The sequence below is a fragment of the Pelodiscus sinensis genome, chromosome 3 (genome assembly GCF_049634645.1).
Source record: "Pelodiscus sinensis isolate JC-2024 chromosome 3, ASM4963464v1, whole genome shotgun sequence".
In the NCBI taxonomy this organism is placed as follows: Eukaryota; Metazoa; Chordata; order Testudines; family Trionychidae; genus Pelodiscus; species Pelodiscus sinensis.
This window is the reverse complement of record NC_134713.1, coordinates 180,545,868-180,568,141: the sequence shown is the minus strand read 5'-3', so window position 1 is coordinate 180,568,141 and position 22,274 is coordinate 180,545,868. Positions and strand designations below refer to the sequence as shown.

Below are 22,274 nucleotides of genomic sequence, written 5' to 3'. Positions count from 1 at the left end.
TCACACACATTGGACCTCCCTGGTCCAGCATCGTTGGGACCGGACCGCTCCCGAATGAGAGTATTTGCTGGACATGGGGAGGTCTCCTGCCATCAGCCCTCAAGTTCATTGCCTATTGCTGGCAAGCTGCACATGGCCTCACCCTCTCCCACCCCCAGTTTAGCTGCTGATGGCTCTCTGGGCAGCACAAGCACAGGCTCTGGTTCCTGCCATGGGGTTGCTGCAGGGCCCCAGCCCCGGTCTAGCACTGCCTTCAGCCAGGCTGCTGATCCTACTGCCCAGGGCACCTCCTGCCCTTACTTGGGCTGAGCTGCTGGCCCTCCTGCCATTAGGCTCCTGGGCTCTCTGGTCTAGGAGCATCCATGGTCCGGTTGCTGAGCCAGAGAGTTCCAGATTTCAGAAGTGCAACCTGTATGTGAATGTCTTGCATAATTCTTACATGCTAATTACAGTAGAATTGTGGCTTGATTGTTAATCCAATTTGGTTAACTCATCAGAACATAAGACTGTCAGATAAATCAAAAAGCATTGTATTATCTGCTGTCCTGAAATTGTTAATACTTTTCATACATTTATTTAAAAAGAAAAATGCTGTCCTGGTGTTACTGGATCAGATTTTTGTTATGGTGATAGCTGATAGCGAGCTGCTTGCGTAACTTGGAATTTCATTGTGTATTTCTCTTTTTAGGACTTTGAAGAGTATCCTGAACATAGAACAAACTTTTTCTTACTACTCCAGGCAGTAAATTCTCACTGCTTTCCAGCATTCCTGGCCATTCCACCTGCACAGTTCAAACTTGTTTTGGATTCTATTATTTGGGCTTTCAAACATACAATGAGAAATGTTGCAGATACAGGTGAATAGAGTTTAGCTGTATTTTTAAATGTACACTGTACCAGCGGGGTTTTCTGTAAATGTGAACTGCTGAATTTTTTCAGTGTGGTTACTGCAGTGCATGTGGGGAGCCTGTTCAAAAACTGATTGGGGCAGCTATGCGGGGGTGCAGGCAGGAGCTGGCTTATAAGCCCACTGGCATGTAACCATGTAGGTTAACCAATGGCACATGGTTTAAAAAAATCCATAAATCCCAACATCTCTCTACACTCTACTATATTTTGAGGGAGTATATGATAAGCTGGCCAATTGCACACCTTGAATAATGAGGATAATATGTGGAGGGGTGGTATTGCTATATTGTATCAGTATTTTCCATTAGTCATTACTTTTGCAGGCTTCTGCTGTATGTCTAGGGGTATAAATATTTGAATGCAGGTTGTCTCCTATAGCCAAGAGAGGGTACTCGTTCTTCTTGATGGCTCCCTTTCCTGTGGCTCACTACCTTCCCAGCTTTCAACAAGAAGAAAATCCTATTAGGAGACACCCATATTGGGACTAGACAAGGGGCCCTCAGGAAGGGGGAGATGCCCATAGAAGCTGGGGTTATCCAGGTACTTTCAAATACACTGGAAAGGTAGCAGACCTTCAACTTCTCTCTGTTTTTAGGCAATGCATCCTGCTGTGTAGACATAGAGGCAAGCAGTGTTCCCTACATGCTGAGCGTTTGGATGGACACTTAGGAGAGATTCAAATGATGCTTAGTTTCAAATGATGCTCAGTTGATTAGCCGAGTGCTCTCAACTAATTTTTTATTTTTTATACTGGTGATGCACATTTACACATGCCTCAGTGCACATAGAAAACAATTATTCCACACATGAATAGAAAAAATCTGCACATAAATGGAAAAGATTAAAGGGAACATTAGAGGCAAAGTCTGATGATGTCTTATTTGAGAACAATCCTCAAGTTAGATACTTGTTTAAAGTTGTAGTCAAGCAGTGATTGTGGAGGGGGTTTCATATTTGCCACTTTTGCAATGTTAGTGATGCTGTTTAGCAGTAGAGCTGAGTGGGAACCAAATTTCAGTTGTGCAAAAATTACTGGTTTTAATTTTTTTTTATCATTCCAAATCAGAATGGAAAGCCCAAAAACTTGAGATTTTTGCAGAAATGAAATGTATTTTTTTGAACAGCAAAATGTGATCTTTCTAAAACAAAATATGAATCTGGAACCATGAGTGCTATGGATCTAAAATGACAGGAGTCTAGTCAGTTTTCAGGGCAGCAGTGAACCTGACAAGAATTGTCCTTTTCAGTCTGTAGCTATCATGGCTTCCAAGGTTCCTGGCTCTGCTGTAACTTGCCATGTGGGGAGCCTGGAAGCATCTAGGTCCTTGGTAGCTCAGTTGATAGGGAGCCAGGGAATGGAGACTTAGAGATTCCTGGTGCTGAAGTTTCTAAGCCCCTATCAAGCCCATATGGTGAGCTAAAAGGAATCCTGAGAGCACCAGCTGTGCCTCAGACCAATAGGTGGGCTGTGGAGTTTAGGAGCCAGGCCTCCTAAGGTTATTCAGCTCCTAGAGTCGGGAATACAACTGGCCCTATAAGCCATGAGATTCCTGACTCCAGCAAGTATCCCTGGCAGGTTGCCCCCAGAACTGCAGCCCTTAGAAGCTTTGTGTGTGGAGAAGCTGGGTGGGTAAACTGCAAGAAATCTGGATTCCATTGGAAGTTGGACTAAATCTAACTGTTTTTGTAAAACATTTAGATGCCAGAAAATTCCAATCAGCTTTACTTGATCTACTTTTATATGATTACTAGCAGACTTACTTGGCATTGCCTGGGTCCTTCAGGGCAGGGCCGAGGGGTGGGGTTGGAGGTGCAGGACACTGGAGGCAGGGACCCGATCTCTCCTCCTCCTCTTCTCCTCGTCCCCCCAAGTTCCCCTACTCATCAGGGACCTGTTCTTCCACCCCAGGTCCTCCTCCCACCTTCCCCCAGGCCTCCCTGCCCGCCTGCCAGGGGCCTTTCCCCCTCTCCCTCAGCAGTGCAGCCAAGGAGGGGAAGGATTTGGGGCAGAGGGGTTACTTACTCAGTGAAGTTAGAAGAAGAGGAAACTGCAAACCTAATTTGGTGGCCCTAGCTCTTACTATTTAGAAGTTCATGAACAAATGGGCTCACAGACAGATGCACTCTAGAATATATAGAGAAATTGCAATGTAAACATATACTGTCACAGCCAAGGTAGGACTTAGATGGATGGTTTGTGTTTGGTAAGGGTATGAGATTTTGATAGTAATCATAACTAAGCACAAAATACACAAGAATATGGCAACCAAGGTTCCCTCTAAGCTGCGTGGAGCTTCCTGACTGGGTGGGCCTGATTAAGCAGTTGTGGGGCTGTGTTGCTTCACAGCTTATCAGGAACCCTGATGGTAAAAGATTTTCCAGGCATTTTTTCAAGTAGTTAAGGATGGGATCTCATGATTTTGCCTAGGTCAGATTTCTCTATGCACAAATCTGAACATCTTAAATATATGCAGTTTTTCTAGAAAGGAAAGCTGATGTAAAAGTTTTCTTTACCTTCACCATTTTGCTTTCTTTCAGGTCTTCAGATACTTTATACTCTATTACAAAATGTTGCGCAAGAAGAGGCTGCTGCTCAGAGTTTTTATCAGACTTACTTCTGTGACATTCTTCAGCATATTTTTTCTGTTGTAACAGACACTTCACATACTGCTGGTAAGAGTGTGCTAAAGGTTGAGGGAAATAGTACAACAATCATTAAACAATAAAGGAATCTAATGTAATTTCATTTCTTTTTCACATTTGCAGGTTTAACAATGCATGCATCAATTCTTGCATACATGTTCAATTTAGTAGAAGAAGGAAAAATAAGTACACCTTTAAACCCTGGAAATCCAGTGAACAACCAAATGTTTATTCAGGAATACGTTGCTAATCTTCTTAAATCTGCATTTCCTCATCTACAAGAGTAAGTGTGTTATGACACTTGAATTTTTTTGTCATAGTTCCTGTTTCCCATGTACTAATTGGTATTTTTAATATTAGTGCACAGGTTAAGCTATTTGTAACAGGACTCTTCAGTTTAAATCAGGATATTCCTGCCTTCAAGGAACACCTTCGGGATTTCCTGGTCCAAATTAAGGTATGTTTGCAATATCGGTGTAAATGTTCAATAACGGTTGAATGAGATGTTCGGAATGGTAGAGCCTGGTTCATGACTTGTGAAAAGTCATGCAACAGAACAGCATGCTTTCATAATTCACCATCTCAAAGTTGTGGGGCCACAGTCTTGACTGTTTGCCACTTACTTAAGGGTGCAGAGGAATGAATGCCTGTGGGCTTAGACTACTTACACCAAGAGAACAGATTGATATACACTATGATTTTCTGTGTAGCTATGAATCATTCCAAACTGGGAAATACATAGTAAGCCCACTTCTAAACAGAGCCCATGCTGCCACTCTGGTTTTGGAATAGTTTAAGGCCGGAAGGGACCACTAGATCTTCTAGTTTGCCTTTCATGTGCATCATAAGCTGCTATTTACACCTAGCTATTTTTTAAAAGTAGAGCTAAAAGTTGGCATTCAAGAGATAAGGAAAGCGTATTCCCCAGTAAAATATCCTAAATAGAATTACAACATGGATTCAGGTTCTAATATTTTGATGTTGTAATCCTACATTTGAATGAGACCCAAAAGACGAGCCACACAAAACATGAGCCTCAAAACACAAAGCTGGTATTAGTGAAAATAAAAAAATGTAGGGTGCTGTATTCCTTACATTGATTTAGGTTTTAGTTGCCGCAACTGTTGCATAAGAAAAATATTTTTTCAACTCTGGTTCTGACAGTGTTGTGCAAAATTATTTTCGTGTTTTTTATATATAAATGTCTGGATTTTGGAAGCTGCTTTTTTTTAAGTTTAAAATATTTACATTGAATTAACTAATCTACTTCATTTGTGTAGGAATTTGCAGGTGAAGACACATCAGATTTATTCCTGGAAGAAAGAGAAACAGCCCTTCGACAGGCTCAGGAGGAAAAACATAAGCTTCAGATGTCTGTCCCTGGCATCCTTAATCCACATGAAATTCCTGAGGAAATGTGTGATTAAAATGTTTAAAACCAGTTATGCAGTTTTCTTTCTGTACAGCTGCTTTGTTGTGGTAGAAGAAAACAGCACTTGGATATTGACCAAAATGATGCCAATTTGTAAATTAAAATGTCACCTAGTGGCCCTTTTTCTTATGTGTTTTTTGTATAAGAAATTTTCTGTGAAATATCCTTCCATTGTTTAAGCTTTTGTTTTGGTCATCTTTATTTAGATTTGCATGAAGTTGAGAATTAAGGCATTTTAAAAAATTACTTCATGCCCATTTTGTGGCTAAGAGGAAAAGAGAGGCAAAACATAACTTGTTAAGGCTATTGCAAAATTACATACTTTTCCTGTAAGAGTACTAATTTTTAATGAGGGGATCATTTTCTTTCTAGCCTGCCTGCAGTCTAGAAGAGAAGGTAATGAGTAAAAACAAATTGAGTTGATTGTTAAGCAGAGAAGTATAGTGCTGCATTACCTGAACAGTTAACAGCTTTTGGACTGAATGGTAAGGCTAGGCTACATGTATTTGCAAGTAATATGACAAGTTTGCAGCAAGATCATGTGCATATCATCCCATTGTAAAGCAACTTCAAAAGAGTATGGGAACACAGTACAGTTAGTTATTTTTACACAGTTCTTTTGTTTTTGTGTGTGTGCTGTCGCTTTGTCGACAACAGCTTTTTGTTTTCCTCAATGAGGAGTGTTGCTCATTTGTGAGCCTTCATTAACTCGAAGTGAAATGGTTAAAATATTTATCCTGTTAGAATAGGCTGCATCTTTTTAACAACTCATAAAAAGAGAACTCTGGCTTTTGAGATGACTTATACTAATTTACATTGTTTACCATGCTGTAGTGCTTTAAGAACACTACTTAAAAGCAAAATAAAATTGGTTTACATTTATTTTCCTTCTTTTGGCTTATCTTTTATTGGATAAAAATGCAGTGATGACATCAATGATTGTGTAGAAAACATAATCCCATAGAAGATGATTATCAGGCTAGATAAATGCTCCTGTAATTGCAGTGGCAAACTTTAATATACAAAAGCTATTCAAGAAGAACTTACACTTGTGTTTTCAGGTAGAAGTTCAAAATGAGATTTCTGATTTTGTGACTAGGCTAGGATCAGCAGGTCTGAACAATATTAAACTATTTTTCACCTACATTTTTGTAATTTAATTCAAAATATACAAAGTAGTGAGACCAAAGGCAAGAAAATGAAACTCCTTGATTTGACAGTCTAGCTTTCCCTCTCTAATATTTCTCCTTTTCTTTCTAACAAAGGAATAACTTTCTGTATATCAGTCCAAACTGTTTATCTTGATTCTTAGGATAACTTGCATTCATCTGGTTTGCAGTAGTAGGACTGTCACAATCATACAAAAATACAACATTCATGTGTAGTTGTGAAGGAAATGAGGTTAGTTGATTTAGTGTGATCCTTTTTTATATAAAATTTGAATACTGTAGTTACTTTTTTTGTATTGTGCATTTATTTTCAAATCAAATTAAAGTTCATTAGTCAGCTGGTGTCTACATGGAACATAACCAAAATGTTTCTGTGGGTCTGGGCATTTTCCCCACAGTTATGCTTAAGAAAGTTTTGATTGCTTGATTCCTTTGCCTAGTACTAATAAAGGCAGATATATACCTATGTGCAGAACATTTGGCAACACAAATACTGCCAACCTAAGCTATTAATGCTGGATGGGGACAGTATCAAAACCAGTATTCAGTAGCTCTTCTTGGAGTGCTTGTTCATGTCAATTCCAATCAGGTGTGCGTCTGCCTTGTACACAAGCATCAGAAACTTTTTCCTCTAGCAGCTCCTGTTGGGTCATCTGTGGAGACCACCTAGAGTGGTGCCCTATATCCAGCCCTGATATACCACTGCCGACCCTGATCCTCCCTCACTTCCTTCTTACCCTCCTGATAGTGTTTGAACTTTTAGCAATCTTGCTTAGGCAAGCTTCTAGTTCCTAGCATACGTTCTAGTTTAGTTCTATAATGCTATAGTTGGTTAGTTAGACAGTAGTTAGGAGCAGGTGGCTGTGATCACACATTTTGTCCTTCCAGGGTACTAAGGCATGCCGAATGTCTGAGGTTTAAATTTTGCACTGTTTGCAAGTGACCTATGCCAAACAGTGATCTGCATGATTTGTGTCGCAGGTGTCTGGGAGAACACTGGACAGAAAAGTGCAAGATTTGCAAGGGGTTCAAGCCCCATATGAGAGAGGACTGAGTTTCGGCTCCAGCAACTCCTAATAAAGGTGGTTCTGAAATCAACATCAGACAGGTCAATACCAGGAGCGAGTTTGGTTTGCAATGCACTGGCCTCAGTACACAAAGACCGTGCTGAAAAAGGGCACTGCTAAAGATTCTTGGTGTTGAAGCTTACCAGAGCTGAAACCATCGGCACCCAGGCACCGTTCGACATCTCCAGTGCTGCACAGCCATAAGTAGGGTAGAGGACACTCTCCACATAAGACTCATCCCTACCAGGACCTGGTGCAGGACAAGAAAAATTCTGTACACAAGGCTCACCAGGAGACGCCGTTGCCTTTGGTGCCAGTGCAGGCACTGTTTAATCCAGTGCGCAGCTTATCGCCAGGCGACCGAAGTCCCCACTGGACATATACAAGGCCACAAGGGACTTCATAGAGATTTCAGAGATGGAAGCATCTTTGTTGCGGGACAAGTCACCAGCACTGCCAAGAGCACCACAGTCCATAGAGGTAGGCTAGCTATGCTAAGGCACCCTTAGTCTGCAGATCAGCACCATGGTAGGTTGGCCTGTTCATCTCTAGAAACCTCGCCTCTGCTGGCACAGTTTGTCACAATTTTCGCGGCACCACTTCCCATCACAGCGCCAACACTTGTCTCTTCAGTACTGCCATGGTCTTCAGCAGCAGCATCCATGTCAGATGTGATTTCTCTGTACTTCCATAGGAGTCAGAACCACAGATATAGAAGAGACCCTCTGGTGCTGTGGCAGTCTTAATGGCCCTCTCCAATGCAGTGATCATTTTGAACTCCCTGTCCTTACCATAAAGCCCAAGGTGTATCCAGAATATTGCAGTTGGTGGCATCTACTCATCACTGCTCCAGATCCCCAAAGGGACAGGTGACCCTCAAGAACCCCTTTAGTGACCGTCTCTTGACCTTCGCAAGAGAGCATCGTACCCACAGAGGCTCCAGGTCCCGCTTCTATGCAGGAGACCTCATCCGGGGAGTGGGAGATGGGCAAGATGAAGAGCATCCCACGCCATTTCCAGACCCATTACCACCTTCAGACTCTTTATCCTCCCCAGATAAGGTAATGGCAGGACCTCCACTGGTCAATCATTGGGTGTACCAGGAGCTCTTGAGATGGTGGCACACAATCAGTCTTCCAGTGGAGGAAGTCCAAAAGTTGAAGGATACTAAGGTGGACATTTTAACCCAAGAAGATTCTTTGTGTGGTATTTGCCACACTGAATTATAATGAGCCTGGATGGTCTTTATAATCGGCAGTGCCAGTCTCCATACAACCCACAGCAAAAGGTGTGGAGAGGAGGTAATTTGTGCTCTCTAAGGCTGTGTCTAGACTACATGCCTCTGTCGTCAGAGGCATGTACATTAGACACATAGGCAAAGTCAAATGAAGCCGCGATTTAAATGATCACGGCTTCATTTAAATTTACATAGCTGCCACGCTGAGCCGACAAACAGCTGATCAGCTGTTTGGCCGCTCAGCGCACTAGTCTGGAGGCTCCCCTGCCGACATCAAAGCCCTTTGTCGGCATCCCCGTTATTCCTCGTGGGATGAGGTTTACTGGGGCTGCCGACAAAGGGCTTTGATGTCGGCAGGGGAGCGTCCAGACTAGCGCGCTGAGCGGACAAACAGCTGATCAGCTGATGTAAATTTAAATGAAGCCGCGATCATTTAAATCGCGGCTTCATTTGACTTTGCCAAAACAACAAATCTACATGGCTCTGTCGATGGAGCCCTGTAGTTTAGACATACCCTAAGAGTAATGAATTCCTTTTCTTGCACCACCATCCCTCCTCCCTGGTGGAGAGACATGGTCAACAAGCACTAGCGCATAAGGTCAAGGAGGCCAAGAAATTTAACCTCTTGCGAAAAGATATACTCAGCTGGAGCCTCCATTTGAGGGTAGTAAATCAGCAAGTATTCCTACAAGTCATGGAAGGTGATGGCCAAGCTCAGTGAACTCCTTCCTCCAGATTCCAGGCAGAAGTTATTGGTGCTTATTAGGGATAAAAATGACTAGTCGACTATCAGATAAGAAAATGCTTATTGGATAGTTGACAGGATAGTCAACTAGTCATTCCATTCCCCTTGCTGTGTCTATCAGATGGAGACACAAAAGGGGGGGGGGGTACTTTAGGCTCCCTGCAGCGCTTCTGCTTTTGAGTCGTCTGCTCTGTGCGGTGCTGCCACTTTGAATGTCGCGGGAAACCTGGTGTCAGGCTCCTCACAGCATTTCAAAGTGGCAGTGCCACTTGGGGCCCAGGATCAGCTGGGGAGTCCCTGCTGTCCCCGGGTTCCATGCAGCGTGCCAGCTTTGAACTGTACAAAGTCCCCAGCGCAGACTCTTGTACATTTCAAAGGTGGACTGTGGAAGTGTTTGACTAGTCGAGTAGTCAATGGAAATTCTATCAACTACTCAACTAGCAAATTACCATCTCTAGTGCTTATGTAAGAGAGCAGAACAATAGCCAGACCCTCTCTGCAGGCCTCTCGTTTTGGCTGATTTAGTAGTGAGAACCGTGTTCAGGGATAGTTATTGTCTAGTCTTCATGCCTTCAGTCATTGGGGTTGCCACCAGACATCCAACAGACCCTGCAGGACCTTCCCTTCCGGAGAAGGAGCTTATTTTTGGAGCAAACTGACTCAAAGCTCCATTCTTTGAAAGAGTATAGGGCTACTATGAAGTCACTGGAGATGCACGCTCTGGCAACCCAGAGGCAGCCATTCGGACCTCAACCTCCATAGCAGAGAGGTACATGCCGAGACATTGACAGGAGCAACCGCGGAACAGGAATAATAGGCAAACTTTGACATGCCAATCAATAGCACAAAAAGCCCTTTAGACATCAATGGATGTGGAAGCCAGGGCTACAGCAAGTGTGATGGTCATGGACAGAGCTTCATGGTTACGATCTTACGAAGTCCAAAGGGAGCTGCAGACGAAGGCAGAAGACCTCCTGTTCAACAGGAATCAATGCTTTGCGGCCAAGACAGACGACGTCCTCCATTCAGTGAAGGACTCCAGCACCACACTGCAAACCTTAGGCATGTACACACCACTTATAGGAGGTGCAGGTACAAACCATATCAGAAACCAAGAGATATCAACTACCAGAGACAGCAGCAGAGACCGTATAATCCGACCCAAACAGTCCAACAGAAGGAGGGCACAACACAACTAGTCTTCCATCAACCAATCCACTATGTCCAAGCAGCAAATTTGAAGATGTAGTTGAGGGTCTGAGCAATCACCCCCGTGATCCAGTGCATTCCACCCCTATTTTCCACTTCTGTCTGAGGCCCTTTTGTCATCAGTGGGCCCTCGTGACTGTGGACAAGTGGATCCTTGAGATGATCAATATCGGCTATGCCATCCCCTTCATTTCTGTGCTCCCCTACTCTCTTCAGGGATCACTCTCTCGAGCCCTTCTATGAGTGGAGGTGCAAAAACTGCTCAGCTTAGGAGCAGTGGACCTGGTCCATGCAGAATTTCAAGGAAGAGGGTTTTATTCCAACTACTTAACTGCCAAGAAAATGGGTTTGAAGGCCCATTTTGGATCTCAGGAAGCTCAAAAAGTTTGTACACAATAGGTTCAGAATGTGACTAGAAACAATTATACCTGCACTGCACAAGGGGGACTGGTTCACAGCCCTCGACCTTCAGAATACATTTTCATATAACAATACTACTACTTCGAGTGGTTGCTCATGTCCATTTGAAGTAGGTGTGCGCACCGTGTCTTTCGGAGCGTTTTCCCTAGCGGTACCCATAGCACCGGCAGGGCGCCCCCTGGAGTTGCACCGCCATGGCGGGGCATAAGTACCCCTGCCGGCGCTGCCCCACCTCAGTTCCTTCTTACCGCAGTGACGGTCGTTGGAGCGTCTCTATCTCTCTTAGTTTCTTAGTTAATGGCTCCCGTTCTCACAGTGGCTTGTAAATAGTTCTTGTAGTTAGATAGTTAAGTTCTTTGTTTTGTTCCTTCCCCCTTGGGGGTAAGGAATGCCAGGGCCACAAGGCTTCAAGACGTGCGCTGACTGCAGGAAGTTTATGCCCAGGGGCAACCCACACGACAGTTGCCTTAAGTGCTTGGGTGAGGCTCATCTGGCTATTGCCTGTAAGATCTGTAAGTCCTTTAAGCCCCGTACCAGAAAAGAAAGGGTTTCCCGCCTGAAGCTTCTCCTCATGGAGACAGCGCTTCAACTGGTGCCGCCGGAGCAACCTGCGGTGCGCAATGCACCGGCTTCCATGCGGGAGGCTCCACACCGGCACACTGCATTGGCGTCTCTGCACCGGTCTCACTCTCCTCCATCCAAGAGGGGGAAGAAGTCCCGCGGAAGGTCCCCTTCAAAGAAGCTAACTTCGGTTGGGCACCGTGGTGCGGGCTCACCGGTGCACGTATCTCCTCCAGCGCACCGTCGGTGTCGAGGAGGACTCGATAGTCCTGGTCGCCTGCCTTCACACCGCCTGTCCACGCTGGACACGTTTGAAGCGCCGCAGCACCTTATTAGCCTCACGACCTCCCCTCCTTCGTCAGTTGATTCGGAAGGGTCGAGGTCACCATCGTCGGAGGCTCGGCTGGCTATGGCTTTGCCCCCCATGGCCCAGGTCAGCATGCTAAGGTGACTTATGCATCGGGACCACCCCATGTGGGGTCAGTACCGATCTCTACTTCGGCACCCTTCTCGACGCTGAGCCGTCAGTCTCAGGTAGCGTCCAGTCATGCGCAAACTTCACTGCAGATGAGCTCCTTGCCAGCCCCCTGCCTGGCGGTACTGATGCCGTATCTCCGTAGCCATGTGGCGTCCACTCAGACACCTCTCTCCTCCATGGAGGTCACCCAGGAGCCGGCATCCGTCTCCGTGCCTTCATCTGCACCGGCATAGACGCAGTGGTCTCTTCCGGCACCGGGCCTGGGTACTCCGGTGCCGCAACCGCTGGCCACAACTCAACCAGCACCAGGGCTGAGCACCCCGGTGCCACAGCCAATGGCGGCAACTCAGCCGGCACCAAGCCTGATCACCCCAGGGCTGCAGCTGCTGGCAACTCAACCGGCACCGGGCCTGGGCCACCCCGGTGCCGCAACTGCTGGTGACGCAATCGGCACTGGGCCTGAGCACCCCGGTGCCGCAATAGTCAGCGGGCCTCCTGGCACCGGGCATGGGTCCCCTGGTGCCCCGCCGTACCCATGCGGGTAAGCCTGAATCCATGGCCAAGTTTGCCCCGCATTCTTCCTCGGCTCTACCCTGGCCCGAGTCTGATTACTCCTCAGACTCGGATGCTGTCTCCATCTGATCGGGGTCTTTGGGAGCATCCTCGGCCCACAGGTCCAGGTCCAGACATTGCAGGGACCACACTCAGCAAACGTGGCCTCCGCACCCGCAGTGGCCCTTTTGGATCCCCTGAGCCTACCATCAGTGGCAAGGTCAGCTGCCTCCTTCTCTGGGGTCGGAGACTTCACGGCACCACTCCCAACCGTCGGCATGCCTGTCCCGGGCCCCTCCCTCCTCTCTTCGGGTGCCGCAACCCTATCCAGCGGCACCGCAATCGCCCGCACCGGAGGCGGACCCATCGGGAGCACAAGTTGCTCAACCGGCACCGCAGTTGGTGACAACCGCTCCTGTGACAGTTCAGGAGTCCTCGTCGTCGTCTTCTCCAGACGAGGCACTAGCAGACCCTGCACCGAGTCTGCCTTCAATGGATGCCCGCACGCACCAGGATCTGTTCCAGTGCATGGCTTCCAACCTGGCCGTTCCGGTGGAACCTGTCATCGAGGACACAGATCCAGTGGTGGACATCCTCACGGAAGATGCGCCTACGTGGTTGGCTTTACCGCTCAACAAAACGGTGTCAAAAATTACTAATTCCCTGTGGCAAACACTGGAAACCTTGACCCCTACCTTAAAAGGGGTTAAGAGGCATTATTACATCCCACACTCAGGGCATGAATACCTGTAGTTGCAACCCATTCCCGGGTCATTGGTCGTGCAGGCCGCGGCCCAAAAGGAAAGACTCCCTCAGCCCCGTCCTTCTCCAATGGCGAGAGAGCCTAAGTAAGCGGCTGGACCTGTTGGGCCGTAAGGTTTACACCACAGGGGCACTACAACTGCATTGCTAATTAGCAGGTGATGCTAAGTAGGTATGCTTTTAATACCTGGCAGGCTGTCGAAAAGTTCCGAGACAGACTCCCAGTGGAGGACCGTCAGGAGTTCGCGGCCGTTGCCTCGGAGGGTAAAGTCATCGCGCGAACTGCTCTCCAGGCGTCTCTGGACACTGATTCAGCAGCCCGCACTATGGCGACTGGTGTTATTATGCGTCGGGGGGCATGGCTCTACGTCTTGGGAATTCCCCCGCATGTGCAGCATATGATCCAGGATTTGCGATTTGAAGGCAAAACTCTGTTCTTGGAGCACACCGACTCTAGGCTCCATACCCTAAAGGACACAAGGTCCACCCTGAAGTCTTTGGGCATCCACACGCCGGCCCTGCAGCATCGGCAGCTGCCCTATAGGCAGCAGGGGAGAGCGCAGCCCCAGGTCCCCCGTGGGGATTACTGGAGGCGCCGCTCCCGGGCCTCCAGTGGAGGTTCCGGGGCGGCTGCACACCCACAGCGGGTTCGGGGTCGACGTCGTCGCCCCAGGACCGATACCCAGCAGGGAGGTCCTCACGGTCCTTCCCATCAGGGCAAGCCCCAATTTTGATGCCCTTTTCAAGAGTCCCGTACCAGTCTCCCGCCCTGGCCCCCCGTTTGGGGCCAGGCTATCCATTTTTGCCCATGCATGGGCTCTAATCACATCGGATGCCTGGGTTCTGAACATAGTAAATGGAGGCTATTCTATCCCATTCCTAGGCCCACTGCCCTCAAAACCCCCTTCTCCGTCCTTAGTAAGGGACACCCCTCACGAACACATCCTGTGCCAGGAGGTGTCTGCGCTCCGCGAAAAAGGGGCAATAGAAGAGGTTCCTCTGCATCTGCAAGGAAGGGGTTTTTACTCCCGTTATTTTGTTGTTTCCAAACCAAAGGGAGGAGTCCGTCCCATCTTGGACCTCCGAAATTTAAACAAGGCGGTCATAAAACACAGGTTCAGAATGGTGACCTTGGCATCGGTCATCCCAGTGCTACAATTAGGGGACTGGTTAGGGTCTCGACCTCAAGGATGCGTACTTCCACATGGCGATCAGGTCCAGCCACAGGAGGTTCCTCAGGTTTATGGTGGGCCAATACCATTTTCAGTTTACGGTGCTCCCCTTTGGTTGATGTATGGCACTGAGGGTGTTCACAAAATGTATGGCGGTGGTTGCCACATGTCTCCGCAAACGGGGTGCACGTGTTCCCGTACCTCGACGATTGGCTGATCCGAGGTCGCTCATATGAGCAGGTAAAAGCTCATGTGGCACTCACAAGAGCCCTTTTCCTAAGGCTAGGGCTCATGATAAACATCAAGAAGTCATCTCTGACTCCCTCCCAGCAGATAGAATTCGTGGGAGCCCTCCTTGACGCAAGGGTGGCAAGGGCGTTCCTGCCCACGAGCAGGTTCCTCTCCATAGTGGAGCTGATCTCTGGGTTAATTTGGTCCCCTATCATTACCCCTCGGGTCTGCTCCAGGCTCCTGGGCCATATGGCGGCATGTACATACATGGTCTGCCATGCCAGAATGAGGATGAGACCCCTGCAGGCGTGGTTGAGACCCCTGCAGGCGTGGTTGGCGAAGGCCCTCAGCCAATCCAGGGGTCTTTGGGATTCGATAATTACGGTGCCCCCAGAAATTCTGGACTCCCTCCTATGGTGGATCCAGGAAACTGTGGTATGCAGTGGGGTTCTTTTCAATGCCCCTTCCCCCTCCCTGACGCTGGTCACCGATGCGTCTGACCTGGGCTGGGGAGCACACCTGGGGCGGCACAGGATGCAAGGCCTCTGGTCCCCCCTCCAAACGAGCTCTACACATAAATGTCCGGGAATTGCGGGTGGTGTGGAGAGCCTGCGAAGCCTTCCTGCCATGGCTCTCCCACCCCTCAATCCTGGTTCGTATGGACAACACAGCAGCGGTCTCTTTATCTCAACAAGCAGGGTGGGGTGCGATCGCCTCCCCTCTGCAAAGAGGCCCTGCGACTTTGGCACTTGTGCATCACGCACGATATCACACCTCAGGCGGAATACCTCCCGGGGTGCAAAAACCTGCTAGCAGAGCCTTTGGAGCCCAGGAGTGGACACTCAAGGACTCTGCTCTCCGCCAGGTTTTCCGCAGGTGGGGTTATCCCCGCCTAGACCTGTTTGCCTTGGCACGCAATGCCAAGTGCAGGAACTACTGTTCCCTGCTGGGGCTGGGGAAATATTCCCTGGGGGATTCCCTGACGACCGTGTGGCCAGGGGGCATTCTCTATGCTTTTCCCCCATTTCCCTTAATTTCCAGGGTATTGACCAGGGTGAGGACTTTTTGGTCCTCAATCATTGTCATAGCCCCCAGGTGGCCCAGACAGTTCTGGTTCCCCATCCTAGTGGACATGCTTATCCAAGATCCAATAGCACTCCCTCCAGTCCGGGACCTGCTAACTCAACCCTGGGACGAGGTGATCATGGTTCACCCGGATCTCCAGTCTCTCCACCTAACGGCCTGGTTTATCCGTGGTTGAGCCAACCTGAAAGGGAATGTTCCCAAGAGGTTCAGATGGTCCTCCGCAGTAGCAGGAAACCCTCTACTAGACGGTCGTATGCCGCCAAGTGGTGGCGCTTCTCTTCTTGGGTGTCCCGAAGAGGAGTATACCCGTCCTCGGCTCCTATTCCAACTATTCTCGACTATCTTTTCCAGCTTCAGTCTAGTGGCCTGTCCTTTTCCTGTATCAAAGTCCATGTGGCATCTCTCTCCGCCTTCCATGTTGGTACAGCAGAAGTGTCCCTTTTCTCTCACCCAGTGGTTAAAAGGTTTCTTACTGGCTTGGAAAAGTTGTATCCCTCGGTGAAGGCCCCGCTTCCCGCCTGGGACCTCAATGTGGTCCTCCACAGGCTTATGTTACCCCCCCCTTTGAACCGCTAGCCACGTGTTCCCTGCAGCACCTCTCGTTGAAGGTTGCTTTCATCGTGGCCATCACATCAGCTCGAAGGGTGTCGGAACTAAGGGTGCTAACCATAGACCCGTCCTACCTTGTTTTTTCACATAGCAACGTAAGGCTACGGCCTCATCCAGCCTTCCTCCCAAAGGTGGTATCACCATTCCACCTGTCCCAGGAGATTTATCTCCCGTTTTTTTTTCCCCCAAAACCTCACGCCTCCCCTAAGGAGCGGGTGCTTCACTCCCTGGACGCCAAGCGGGCGTGGATGTTCTACATTGACAGAACCAAGCCATTCCATAAATCCCAACAATTGTTTGTTGCATTTAGGGACAGGATGAAAGGGTCGCTTATTTCGAAACAAAGGCTAACAAATGGGTGGTGCAATGCATCACAGAATGTTATCAACTGGCTGGTAAAACCCCACCCAGGGTGAAGGCACTCTCTACCAGGGCGCAGGCATCCTCGGTGGCCTTTGGTGCCCAGGTACCAATCTCAGAAATTTGCAGGGCGGCCACATGGTCTTCCCTTCATACGTTTACAGCGCACTATGCGCTACCACAGCAGGCCAGGGAGGATGCAGGGGTGGGCTCTGCAGTCCTCTAATCTGTAATGTAAATATGTCCTGTTGTCATTGTTCTTAATATGTGCCTTATCAGTGTTGGATTGTTCGAATAAATCCGTTTATTGTTCACCTCTCTTCATGACTCTGGTGGTATGACTGCTTCGACCCCTCCTCCGTGGGGTTAGCTTGGTAGTCACCTACTTTGAATGGACATGAGCAACCACTCGAAGAAGAAAAGAATGGTTACTTACCTGTAACTGTTGTTCTTCGAGATGTGTTGCTCATGTCTATTCGACTCCCACCCTACCTCCCCTTCATCGGAGTGTCCGGCAAGACGGAACTGAGGTGGGGCAGCGCCGGCAGGGGTACTTATAACCTGCCATGGCGGCACCACTCCAGGGGGCGTCCTGCCGGGGCTACGGGTACCACTAGGGAAAACACTCTGAAAGACGCAGTGCGCACACCAGTTCAAATGGACATGAGCAACACATCTCGAAGAACAACAGTTACAGGTAAGTAACCGTTCTTTTTCTACTTGAAGTCTGTTCGGAATTTCACATCAATTAACTGGTTCTTCCATGCTTCTACCCCAAGCCTCATATTTCACAGAAAGATGCAGTATTACACATGCTAGATGTAAGGAGGGCACTAGCGTTTTACATCAAAAGAACGTGACAGTTCAGAAAATCGGACTGTCATTAGCGGATTGCTCCAAGGGACAACCCCTAACTTCCCAGTGTATTGCAAGACTAATAGTTTCATGCATCACCACCTGCTACTCCATACATAACAAACCTCTTTTGTGCCCACCGAGGGCTCATTCTATTAGAGCAGTAGCCACTACTACAGCCTTTGTAAGAGGCGTCCCCATTTCGTCACATTTGCCGAGCAGCAATATAGTCCTCCCGTACTACCTTTATGAAGCACTACACTGTAGTAAATCAGTGTGCTTCTGATTCCTTGGCTACAGCAGTACTCTCTCTTGTACCCCAAAACCTTAATTCTGGAACCCTCAAATATTTGGGTACTGGTCCAAAGTCACCAGGAATGGAGAACCCATGGGGCCACTTGAAGTAGTAGTAGTTAGTTACCCTGTGAAGTAATGATTGTTCTTCGAGATGTGCCCTGTGGGTGCTTCACAACCCGCCCTCTTCCCCGCTCCAGAATTATTTTCTCGTTTCATGTAGTGGGTGAGAGAAACTGAGCTGGACCGTGCGTGACAGATTAAAGGCACGAACGCCGCCAGAGGCAACCGCGCATGCATGGTCCAGCGGACCACAGCTCTGATAGCTCTCCGATTCTCAGCGCCAGGACATGGCCCAACACCAAGAGTGGAGCACCCATGGGGCACATATCGAAGAACAATCATTACTTCACAGGGTGAGTAACTTCTTCTTCTATTCCACTATGTCCCCAAGTGCTGGAGTCCCACCAAGCTTGGCTACCTGGTGCACAGGGATTAGCATTCATGCAATGGCTCTTCTGAAACTCACAGGGATTCCTTCCAGGGCACTCAAGGTGTTTCTACTTGGTGAGCTGAGCACTATGGTACCTCACTGTGAGACTCCCAATCTGGACTCTAGTACCAAGCTCAGCACTAAACCACTGGTCGAGACAGAGGCCTTTAACTAGCTCCTCCTCTTCTTCCAAGGATGAGGCTGTGATTGCAGTAAGCATGTCCACTCCCAAGGTGACCCCACGGCTCACCAAGACTTGCTAAAGCTAGTAGCCTTAAATCTATGCATTCAGGTAGAGATGGTCAAGGTGGCCTTCCATAGTCTGCTGGACATTCTGATGACAGCAGGTTCTTTGAAGTTAGCCTTGTTGTGTGATAGTGCCATCATGGACCCAATGAAGTTGCTGTGACAGACTCCCACTTTTCATGCTTCCATGGCAAAGCATTCAGAGTGGAAATATTTTGTACCAGTTAAGAATTATGAGTTCTTATACTTTCCTCCTCCTCCTCCACCTCCTCCTCCATGATTCCTGGTGGCCATGGTGGCTGCTAATGAGAGAAATTGCCAAGGACAGTCAAGAATCATGAGTAAAGCAAACAATCCAATAAGTGATCTATTCAACCAGAGAACTTCCACTATGAGAAGGTCTCAACTTCACACAGCAAACCATCAGGAAATACTAGTTCACTATGATTTTAGTAAGTGGAAAGCTATGCAAAAATGTAAAGACCTGCTCTTAAGTTGTCAAACAAGTTCTCACCAATCAAGGAGAAAATGATAGAGGCAGCTCTGGATGCAGCTGATTGTACAGATATGTCTATGGCCACAGCTGTAACCATAGACCTTTTTGGTTATAGTTGTCTGTTTTTTCCTAGAAGGTGCAACATGCTCTCTAGGATCTTGCCTTTGAGTCCTTGCTGTTTCTGGGGCAAACTGATGCTAGACTCTTAAGACAGTTGACTCTAAGGCAATTGAAATCCCTGGGGTGTTATACCCGAGTGACATCTAGAAAGCATTAGAGGCCTCAACAGACTGGAGAAGATTTTGCACTCACAACCCTCAGAAAAAGAATGGGAGGCATAGACCAGCTCCCACTGCAGGGCCAGTGTAGGCCACTTCTAGTGACTCTGAGCTCAGAACTCTCATTTTGATACTATACTTAAAGGACACATACTTCCACAACTATTTTTTGAGGCCACAAAATTCCTAAGATTCATCGTGAACCGAGTACGTTACCAGTTTGCAATGCATCCATTCAGCCTGTTGGCTCCTCCATGATATTTCACCAAATGCATGGCAGAAGTGTAGTGGCTTTTCTCAGGAAACTGGGACTGCATGTCTTTCTTTTCCTCAATAACTGACTAGTCAAAGTCTGGTCCAGAGCTCAGGTGGATTATAACATCAGTCTCATTTAATTGACTTGCGAAGCCTTAAGCTTGCTAATGAACACACCTACAATTCCACTCTTGCTCTGGTGCAAAGGATAGAGTTCATTGCAGTTCTTGACTCCACTTGGGGAAAAAGCCTTACTCCTGGAACACCTGTTTCATGCAGCCACCCTGTCATGACCAGACAGAACTGTCAGTCTCCTGAGCCACATGGTGTCATGCACTTTTGCAACACATGAGACTGTCTCAGTCCCCTTCAAGCATGGCTGGTCATGGTGTATTTGTCTCACTGGCATGATCTGGATTCAGTTCTCACCATGCCTTCTCAAGTCCTCAGTTCCATGGCCTGAGGAATGGAATGCCCTTTTTGTGACTCTAGCCATCAGTATATCAGTCTTAGATGCATCAGCCTTTTGCTGGGAATCCCACTATGGGCTTTTCAAGACTCAAGGCCTCTGGTCCCCAGAAGAGTTCTCTTTCCACATCAATGTGGGAGGGAGCTCAGCATGGTCTGCCTTGCTTGCCAAGCATTCCTACAAACAAGACCATTTCAATTGTCATGGACAACACCACAACCATCTTTTATATCAACAGGCAAGGTGGAGCTCACTCTTCCCCTCTATACTAGAAGACAATTCAGCTATGGGAGCTCTGCATAGCACAATCAATCCATCTCAAGACTTCCTATTTTCTGGAAAAATAAAAGCAGCTGGAGGACCACATAAACAGATTTGTCTCTTCTTACCACGAATGTTCTCTTCAAACAGACATTGCAATGGATATTTTCCAGCTGTGGGAGACTCCTTAGATAGACATGTTTGGTACCCACAGCAATAGGAAAAGTCATGAATTTTGCTCTCTAATACCACACACTGGGGTCTTTTATCACCTTCTTGCTATCGTGGACAGATCAAGTGTATTATGTCTTTCTTCCTATCCTACTAGTACACAAGGTTCTGATTATGTAGATCAAATGGGACCTGACATGGGTCATTCTCATATCCCTAGTATGGCCCAGGGAAAGCAAGATTGGTTCGCCAGCCTGTTAGATGTCTCTGGGGAGACCCCACTCTCATTTCCCCTATGCCCAGACTTTGTCTCCTAAACTCATAGTCAGCTGTTCCCCCTGAACCTCAGCTCTTTTCATCTGACAGCTTGAATGCTCCATGGTTGAATCCTGAGGCACAAGCATGCTTGGAGTAAGCCTTTACATTCAATTAAGCAATAGGAAGCCCTCTTCTAGGACCACTTAATTCCAAAAAATGGAAGTAATTCTCCATTACACGAGACCAAGCTCTTTTACAGATCAACTCAGCTATTATAGCAGTAGCAAAGAGGATGAAAGGCCTTCCCATCTGTGCCCAGAGAGTCTCATTTTTTATTACATTGTGCATTCACATGTATTACGAGTAGGCTGGTGTTCTACCTCCTGTTAACCTGACTTCATTTTATGCGATTGCAGGCCTCTGCCTACTTTCTAGTGTATGTCTCTATTCAGGCCTCTATCACAGGCCTCTGCTGAGTGGTAGCCCGGTCTTTGGTGCACGTGTTTTCAACACATTATGTTGACCCAACAGGCCAGAGACTATGCTGGCTTCAGCCAAGCAGTTTTGCAGTCATCTTGTTCATAAACTCAGAATCCACCTTCTAGGCAACTTCTTGAGTCATCCACATTGCAATGAAATGTGTGAGCACATCCAAGATGTTACTAACAGTTACTAATCTTTGTGAAATTGAAGTTATTTGAGATGTGACACATGTCCATTCCAAAACTCCCCTTCTTGCCTTTTGTTGGAGTCAGCTGTTAAAAAATAGCTGATGGGGTGCAGAGTTAGCAGGGTGCTTAATATGAGCACTATGAGCACACAACATATAGGGCAATAGAGCCAATTTGATGGATATCACAGAGGGGAAAAGAAATCTGTTACCTGTGCTGAGGATATGCACACACCTACATCAGATTGGACATGAATAACACATCTTGAGGAACAATAGTTACAGAAAAGTTAATAACAATTATCTCATTTTTGTGTAAATAGGATATCTGTGTGTCCTTGTACTGGAGATGCCCTGGTTTTCTGGATTGGTCTTAGCTCTATTCAAGGAAGTGATGTTTGGTCCCAGTATTTGTAATTCCCAGGAGACTAGTTGCCTGATGGAATCACCAGCCCGCAGAGCAAGTGAAACTGTCAAGAAGTTTAGCATGTATGTGTACCCCATGGACCATCCCCATTGTGATATATTTTTGTTGCCATGCAGTCTCCCAAGGATCCTCCTCAAACTAGCCCTCTTCTGGATCCATTTGGAACCTGAGACTGTGGCACTGCTGCAACTGGTGAGCCTGTAGCTCACTGCTCAGCTGTACTGCTGCCTCTGCTTATCTCCCTTGCATCACAGGTGACCTCCGGAATGTGACAGGAGAAACAAAAAGGAGCATGGTGGAGGCAGAATTGAAAATTGAGGATATAGCAGCAAGTGAGAGATACAAGGATGAGAATAAATGGGAAGCAGAACCAGGAAGAAAATTAAAGCAAGATGGAGAGAAGGGGTTCGTGAGTGAAAAGGAATGAAAAGAGAGAAGACTAGGAAGCTTTTTCTTCCC

General features: G+C 47.4%; 1 protein-coding gene across 3 annotated transcripts in view; it reads left to right on the top strand.

Moving 5' to 3' along the window:
- The window catches only part of XPO1 (exportin 1), a 70,193-nt gene extending 64,327 nt beyond the window's left edge, over positions 1-5,866 (top strand). For all 3 annotated transcript variants that reach the window (XM_075925550.1, XM_075925549.1, XM_075925551.1), the window contains 5 exons: positions 689-857; positions 3,448-3,582; positions 3,676-3,835; positions 3,913-4,009; positions 4,833-5,866. In XM_075925550.1, coding sequence (XP_075781665.1) covers positions 689-857; positions 3,448-3,582; positions 3,676-3,835; positions 3,913-4,009; positions 4,833-4,979 — 708 coding nt within the window. In that variant the 3' untranslated portion in view covers positions 4,980-5,866. The remainder of the gene's footprint in view (positions 1-688; positions 858-3,447; positions 3,583-3,675; positions 3,836-3,912; positions 4,010-4,832) is intronic.
- Positions 5,867-22,274: the final 16,408 nt, after the last annotated feature.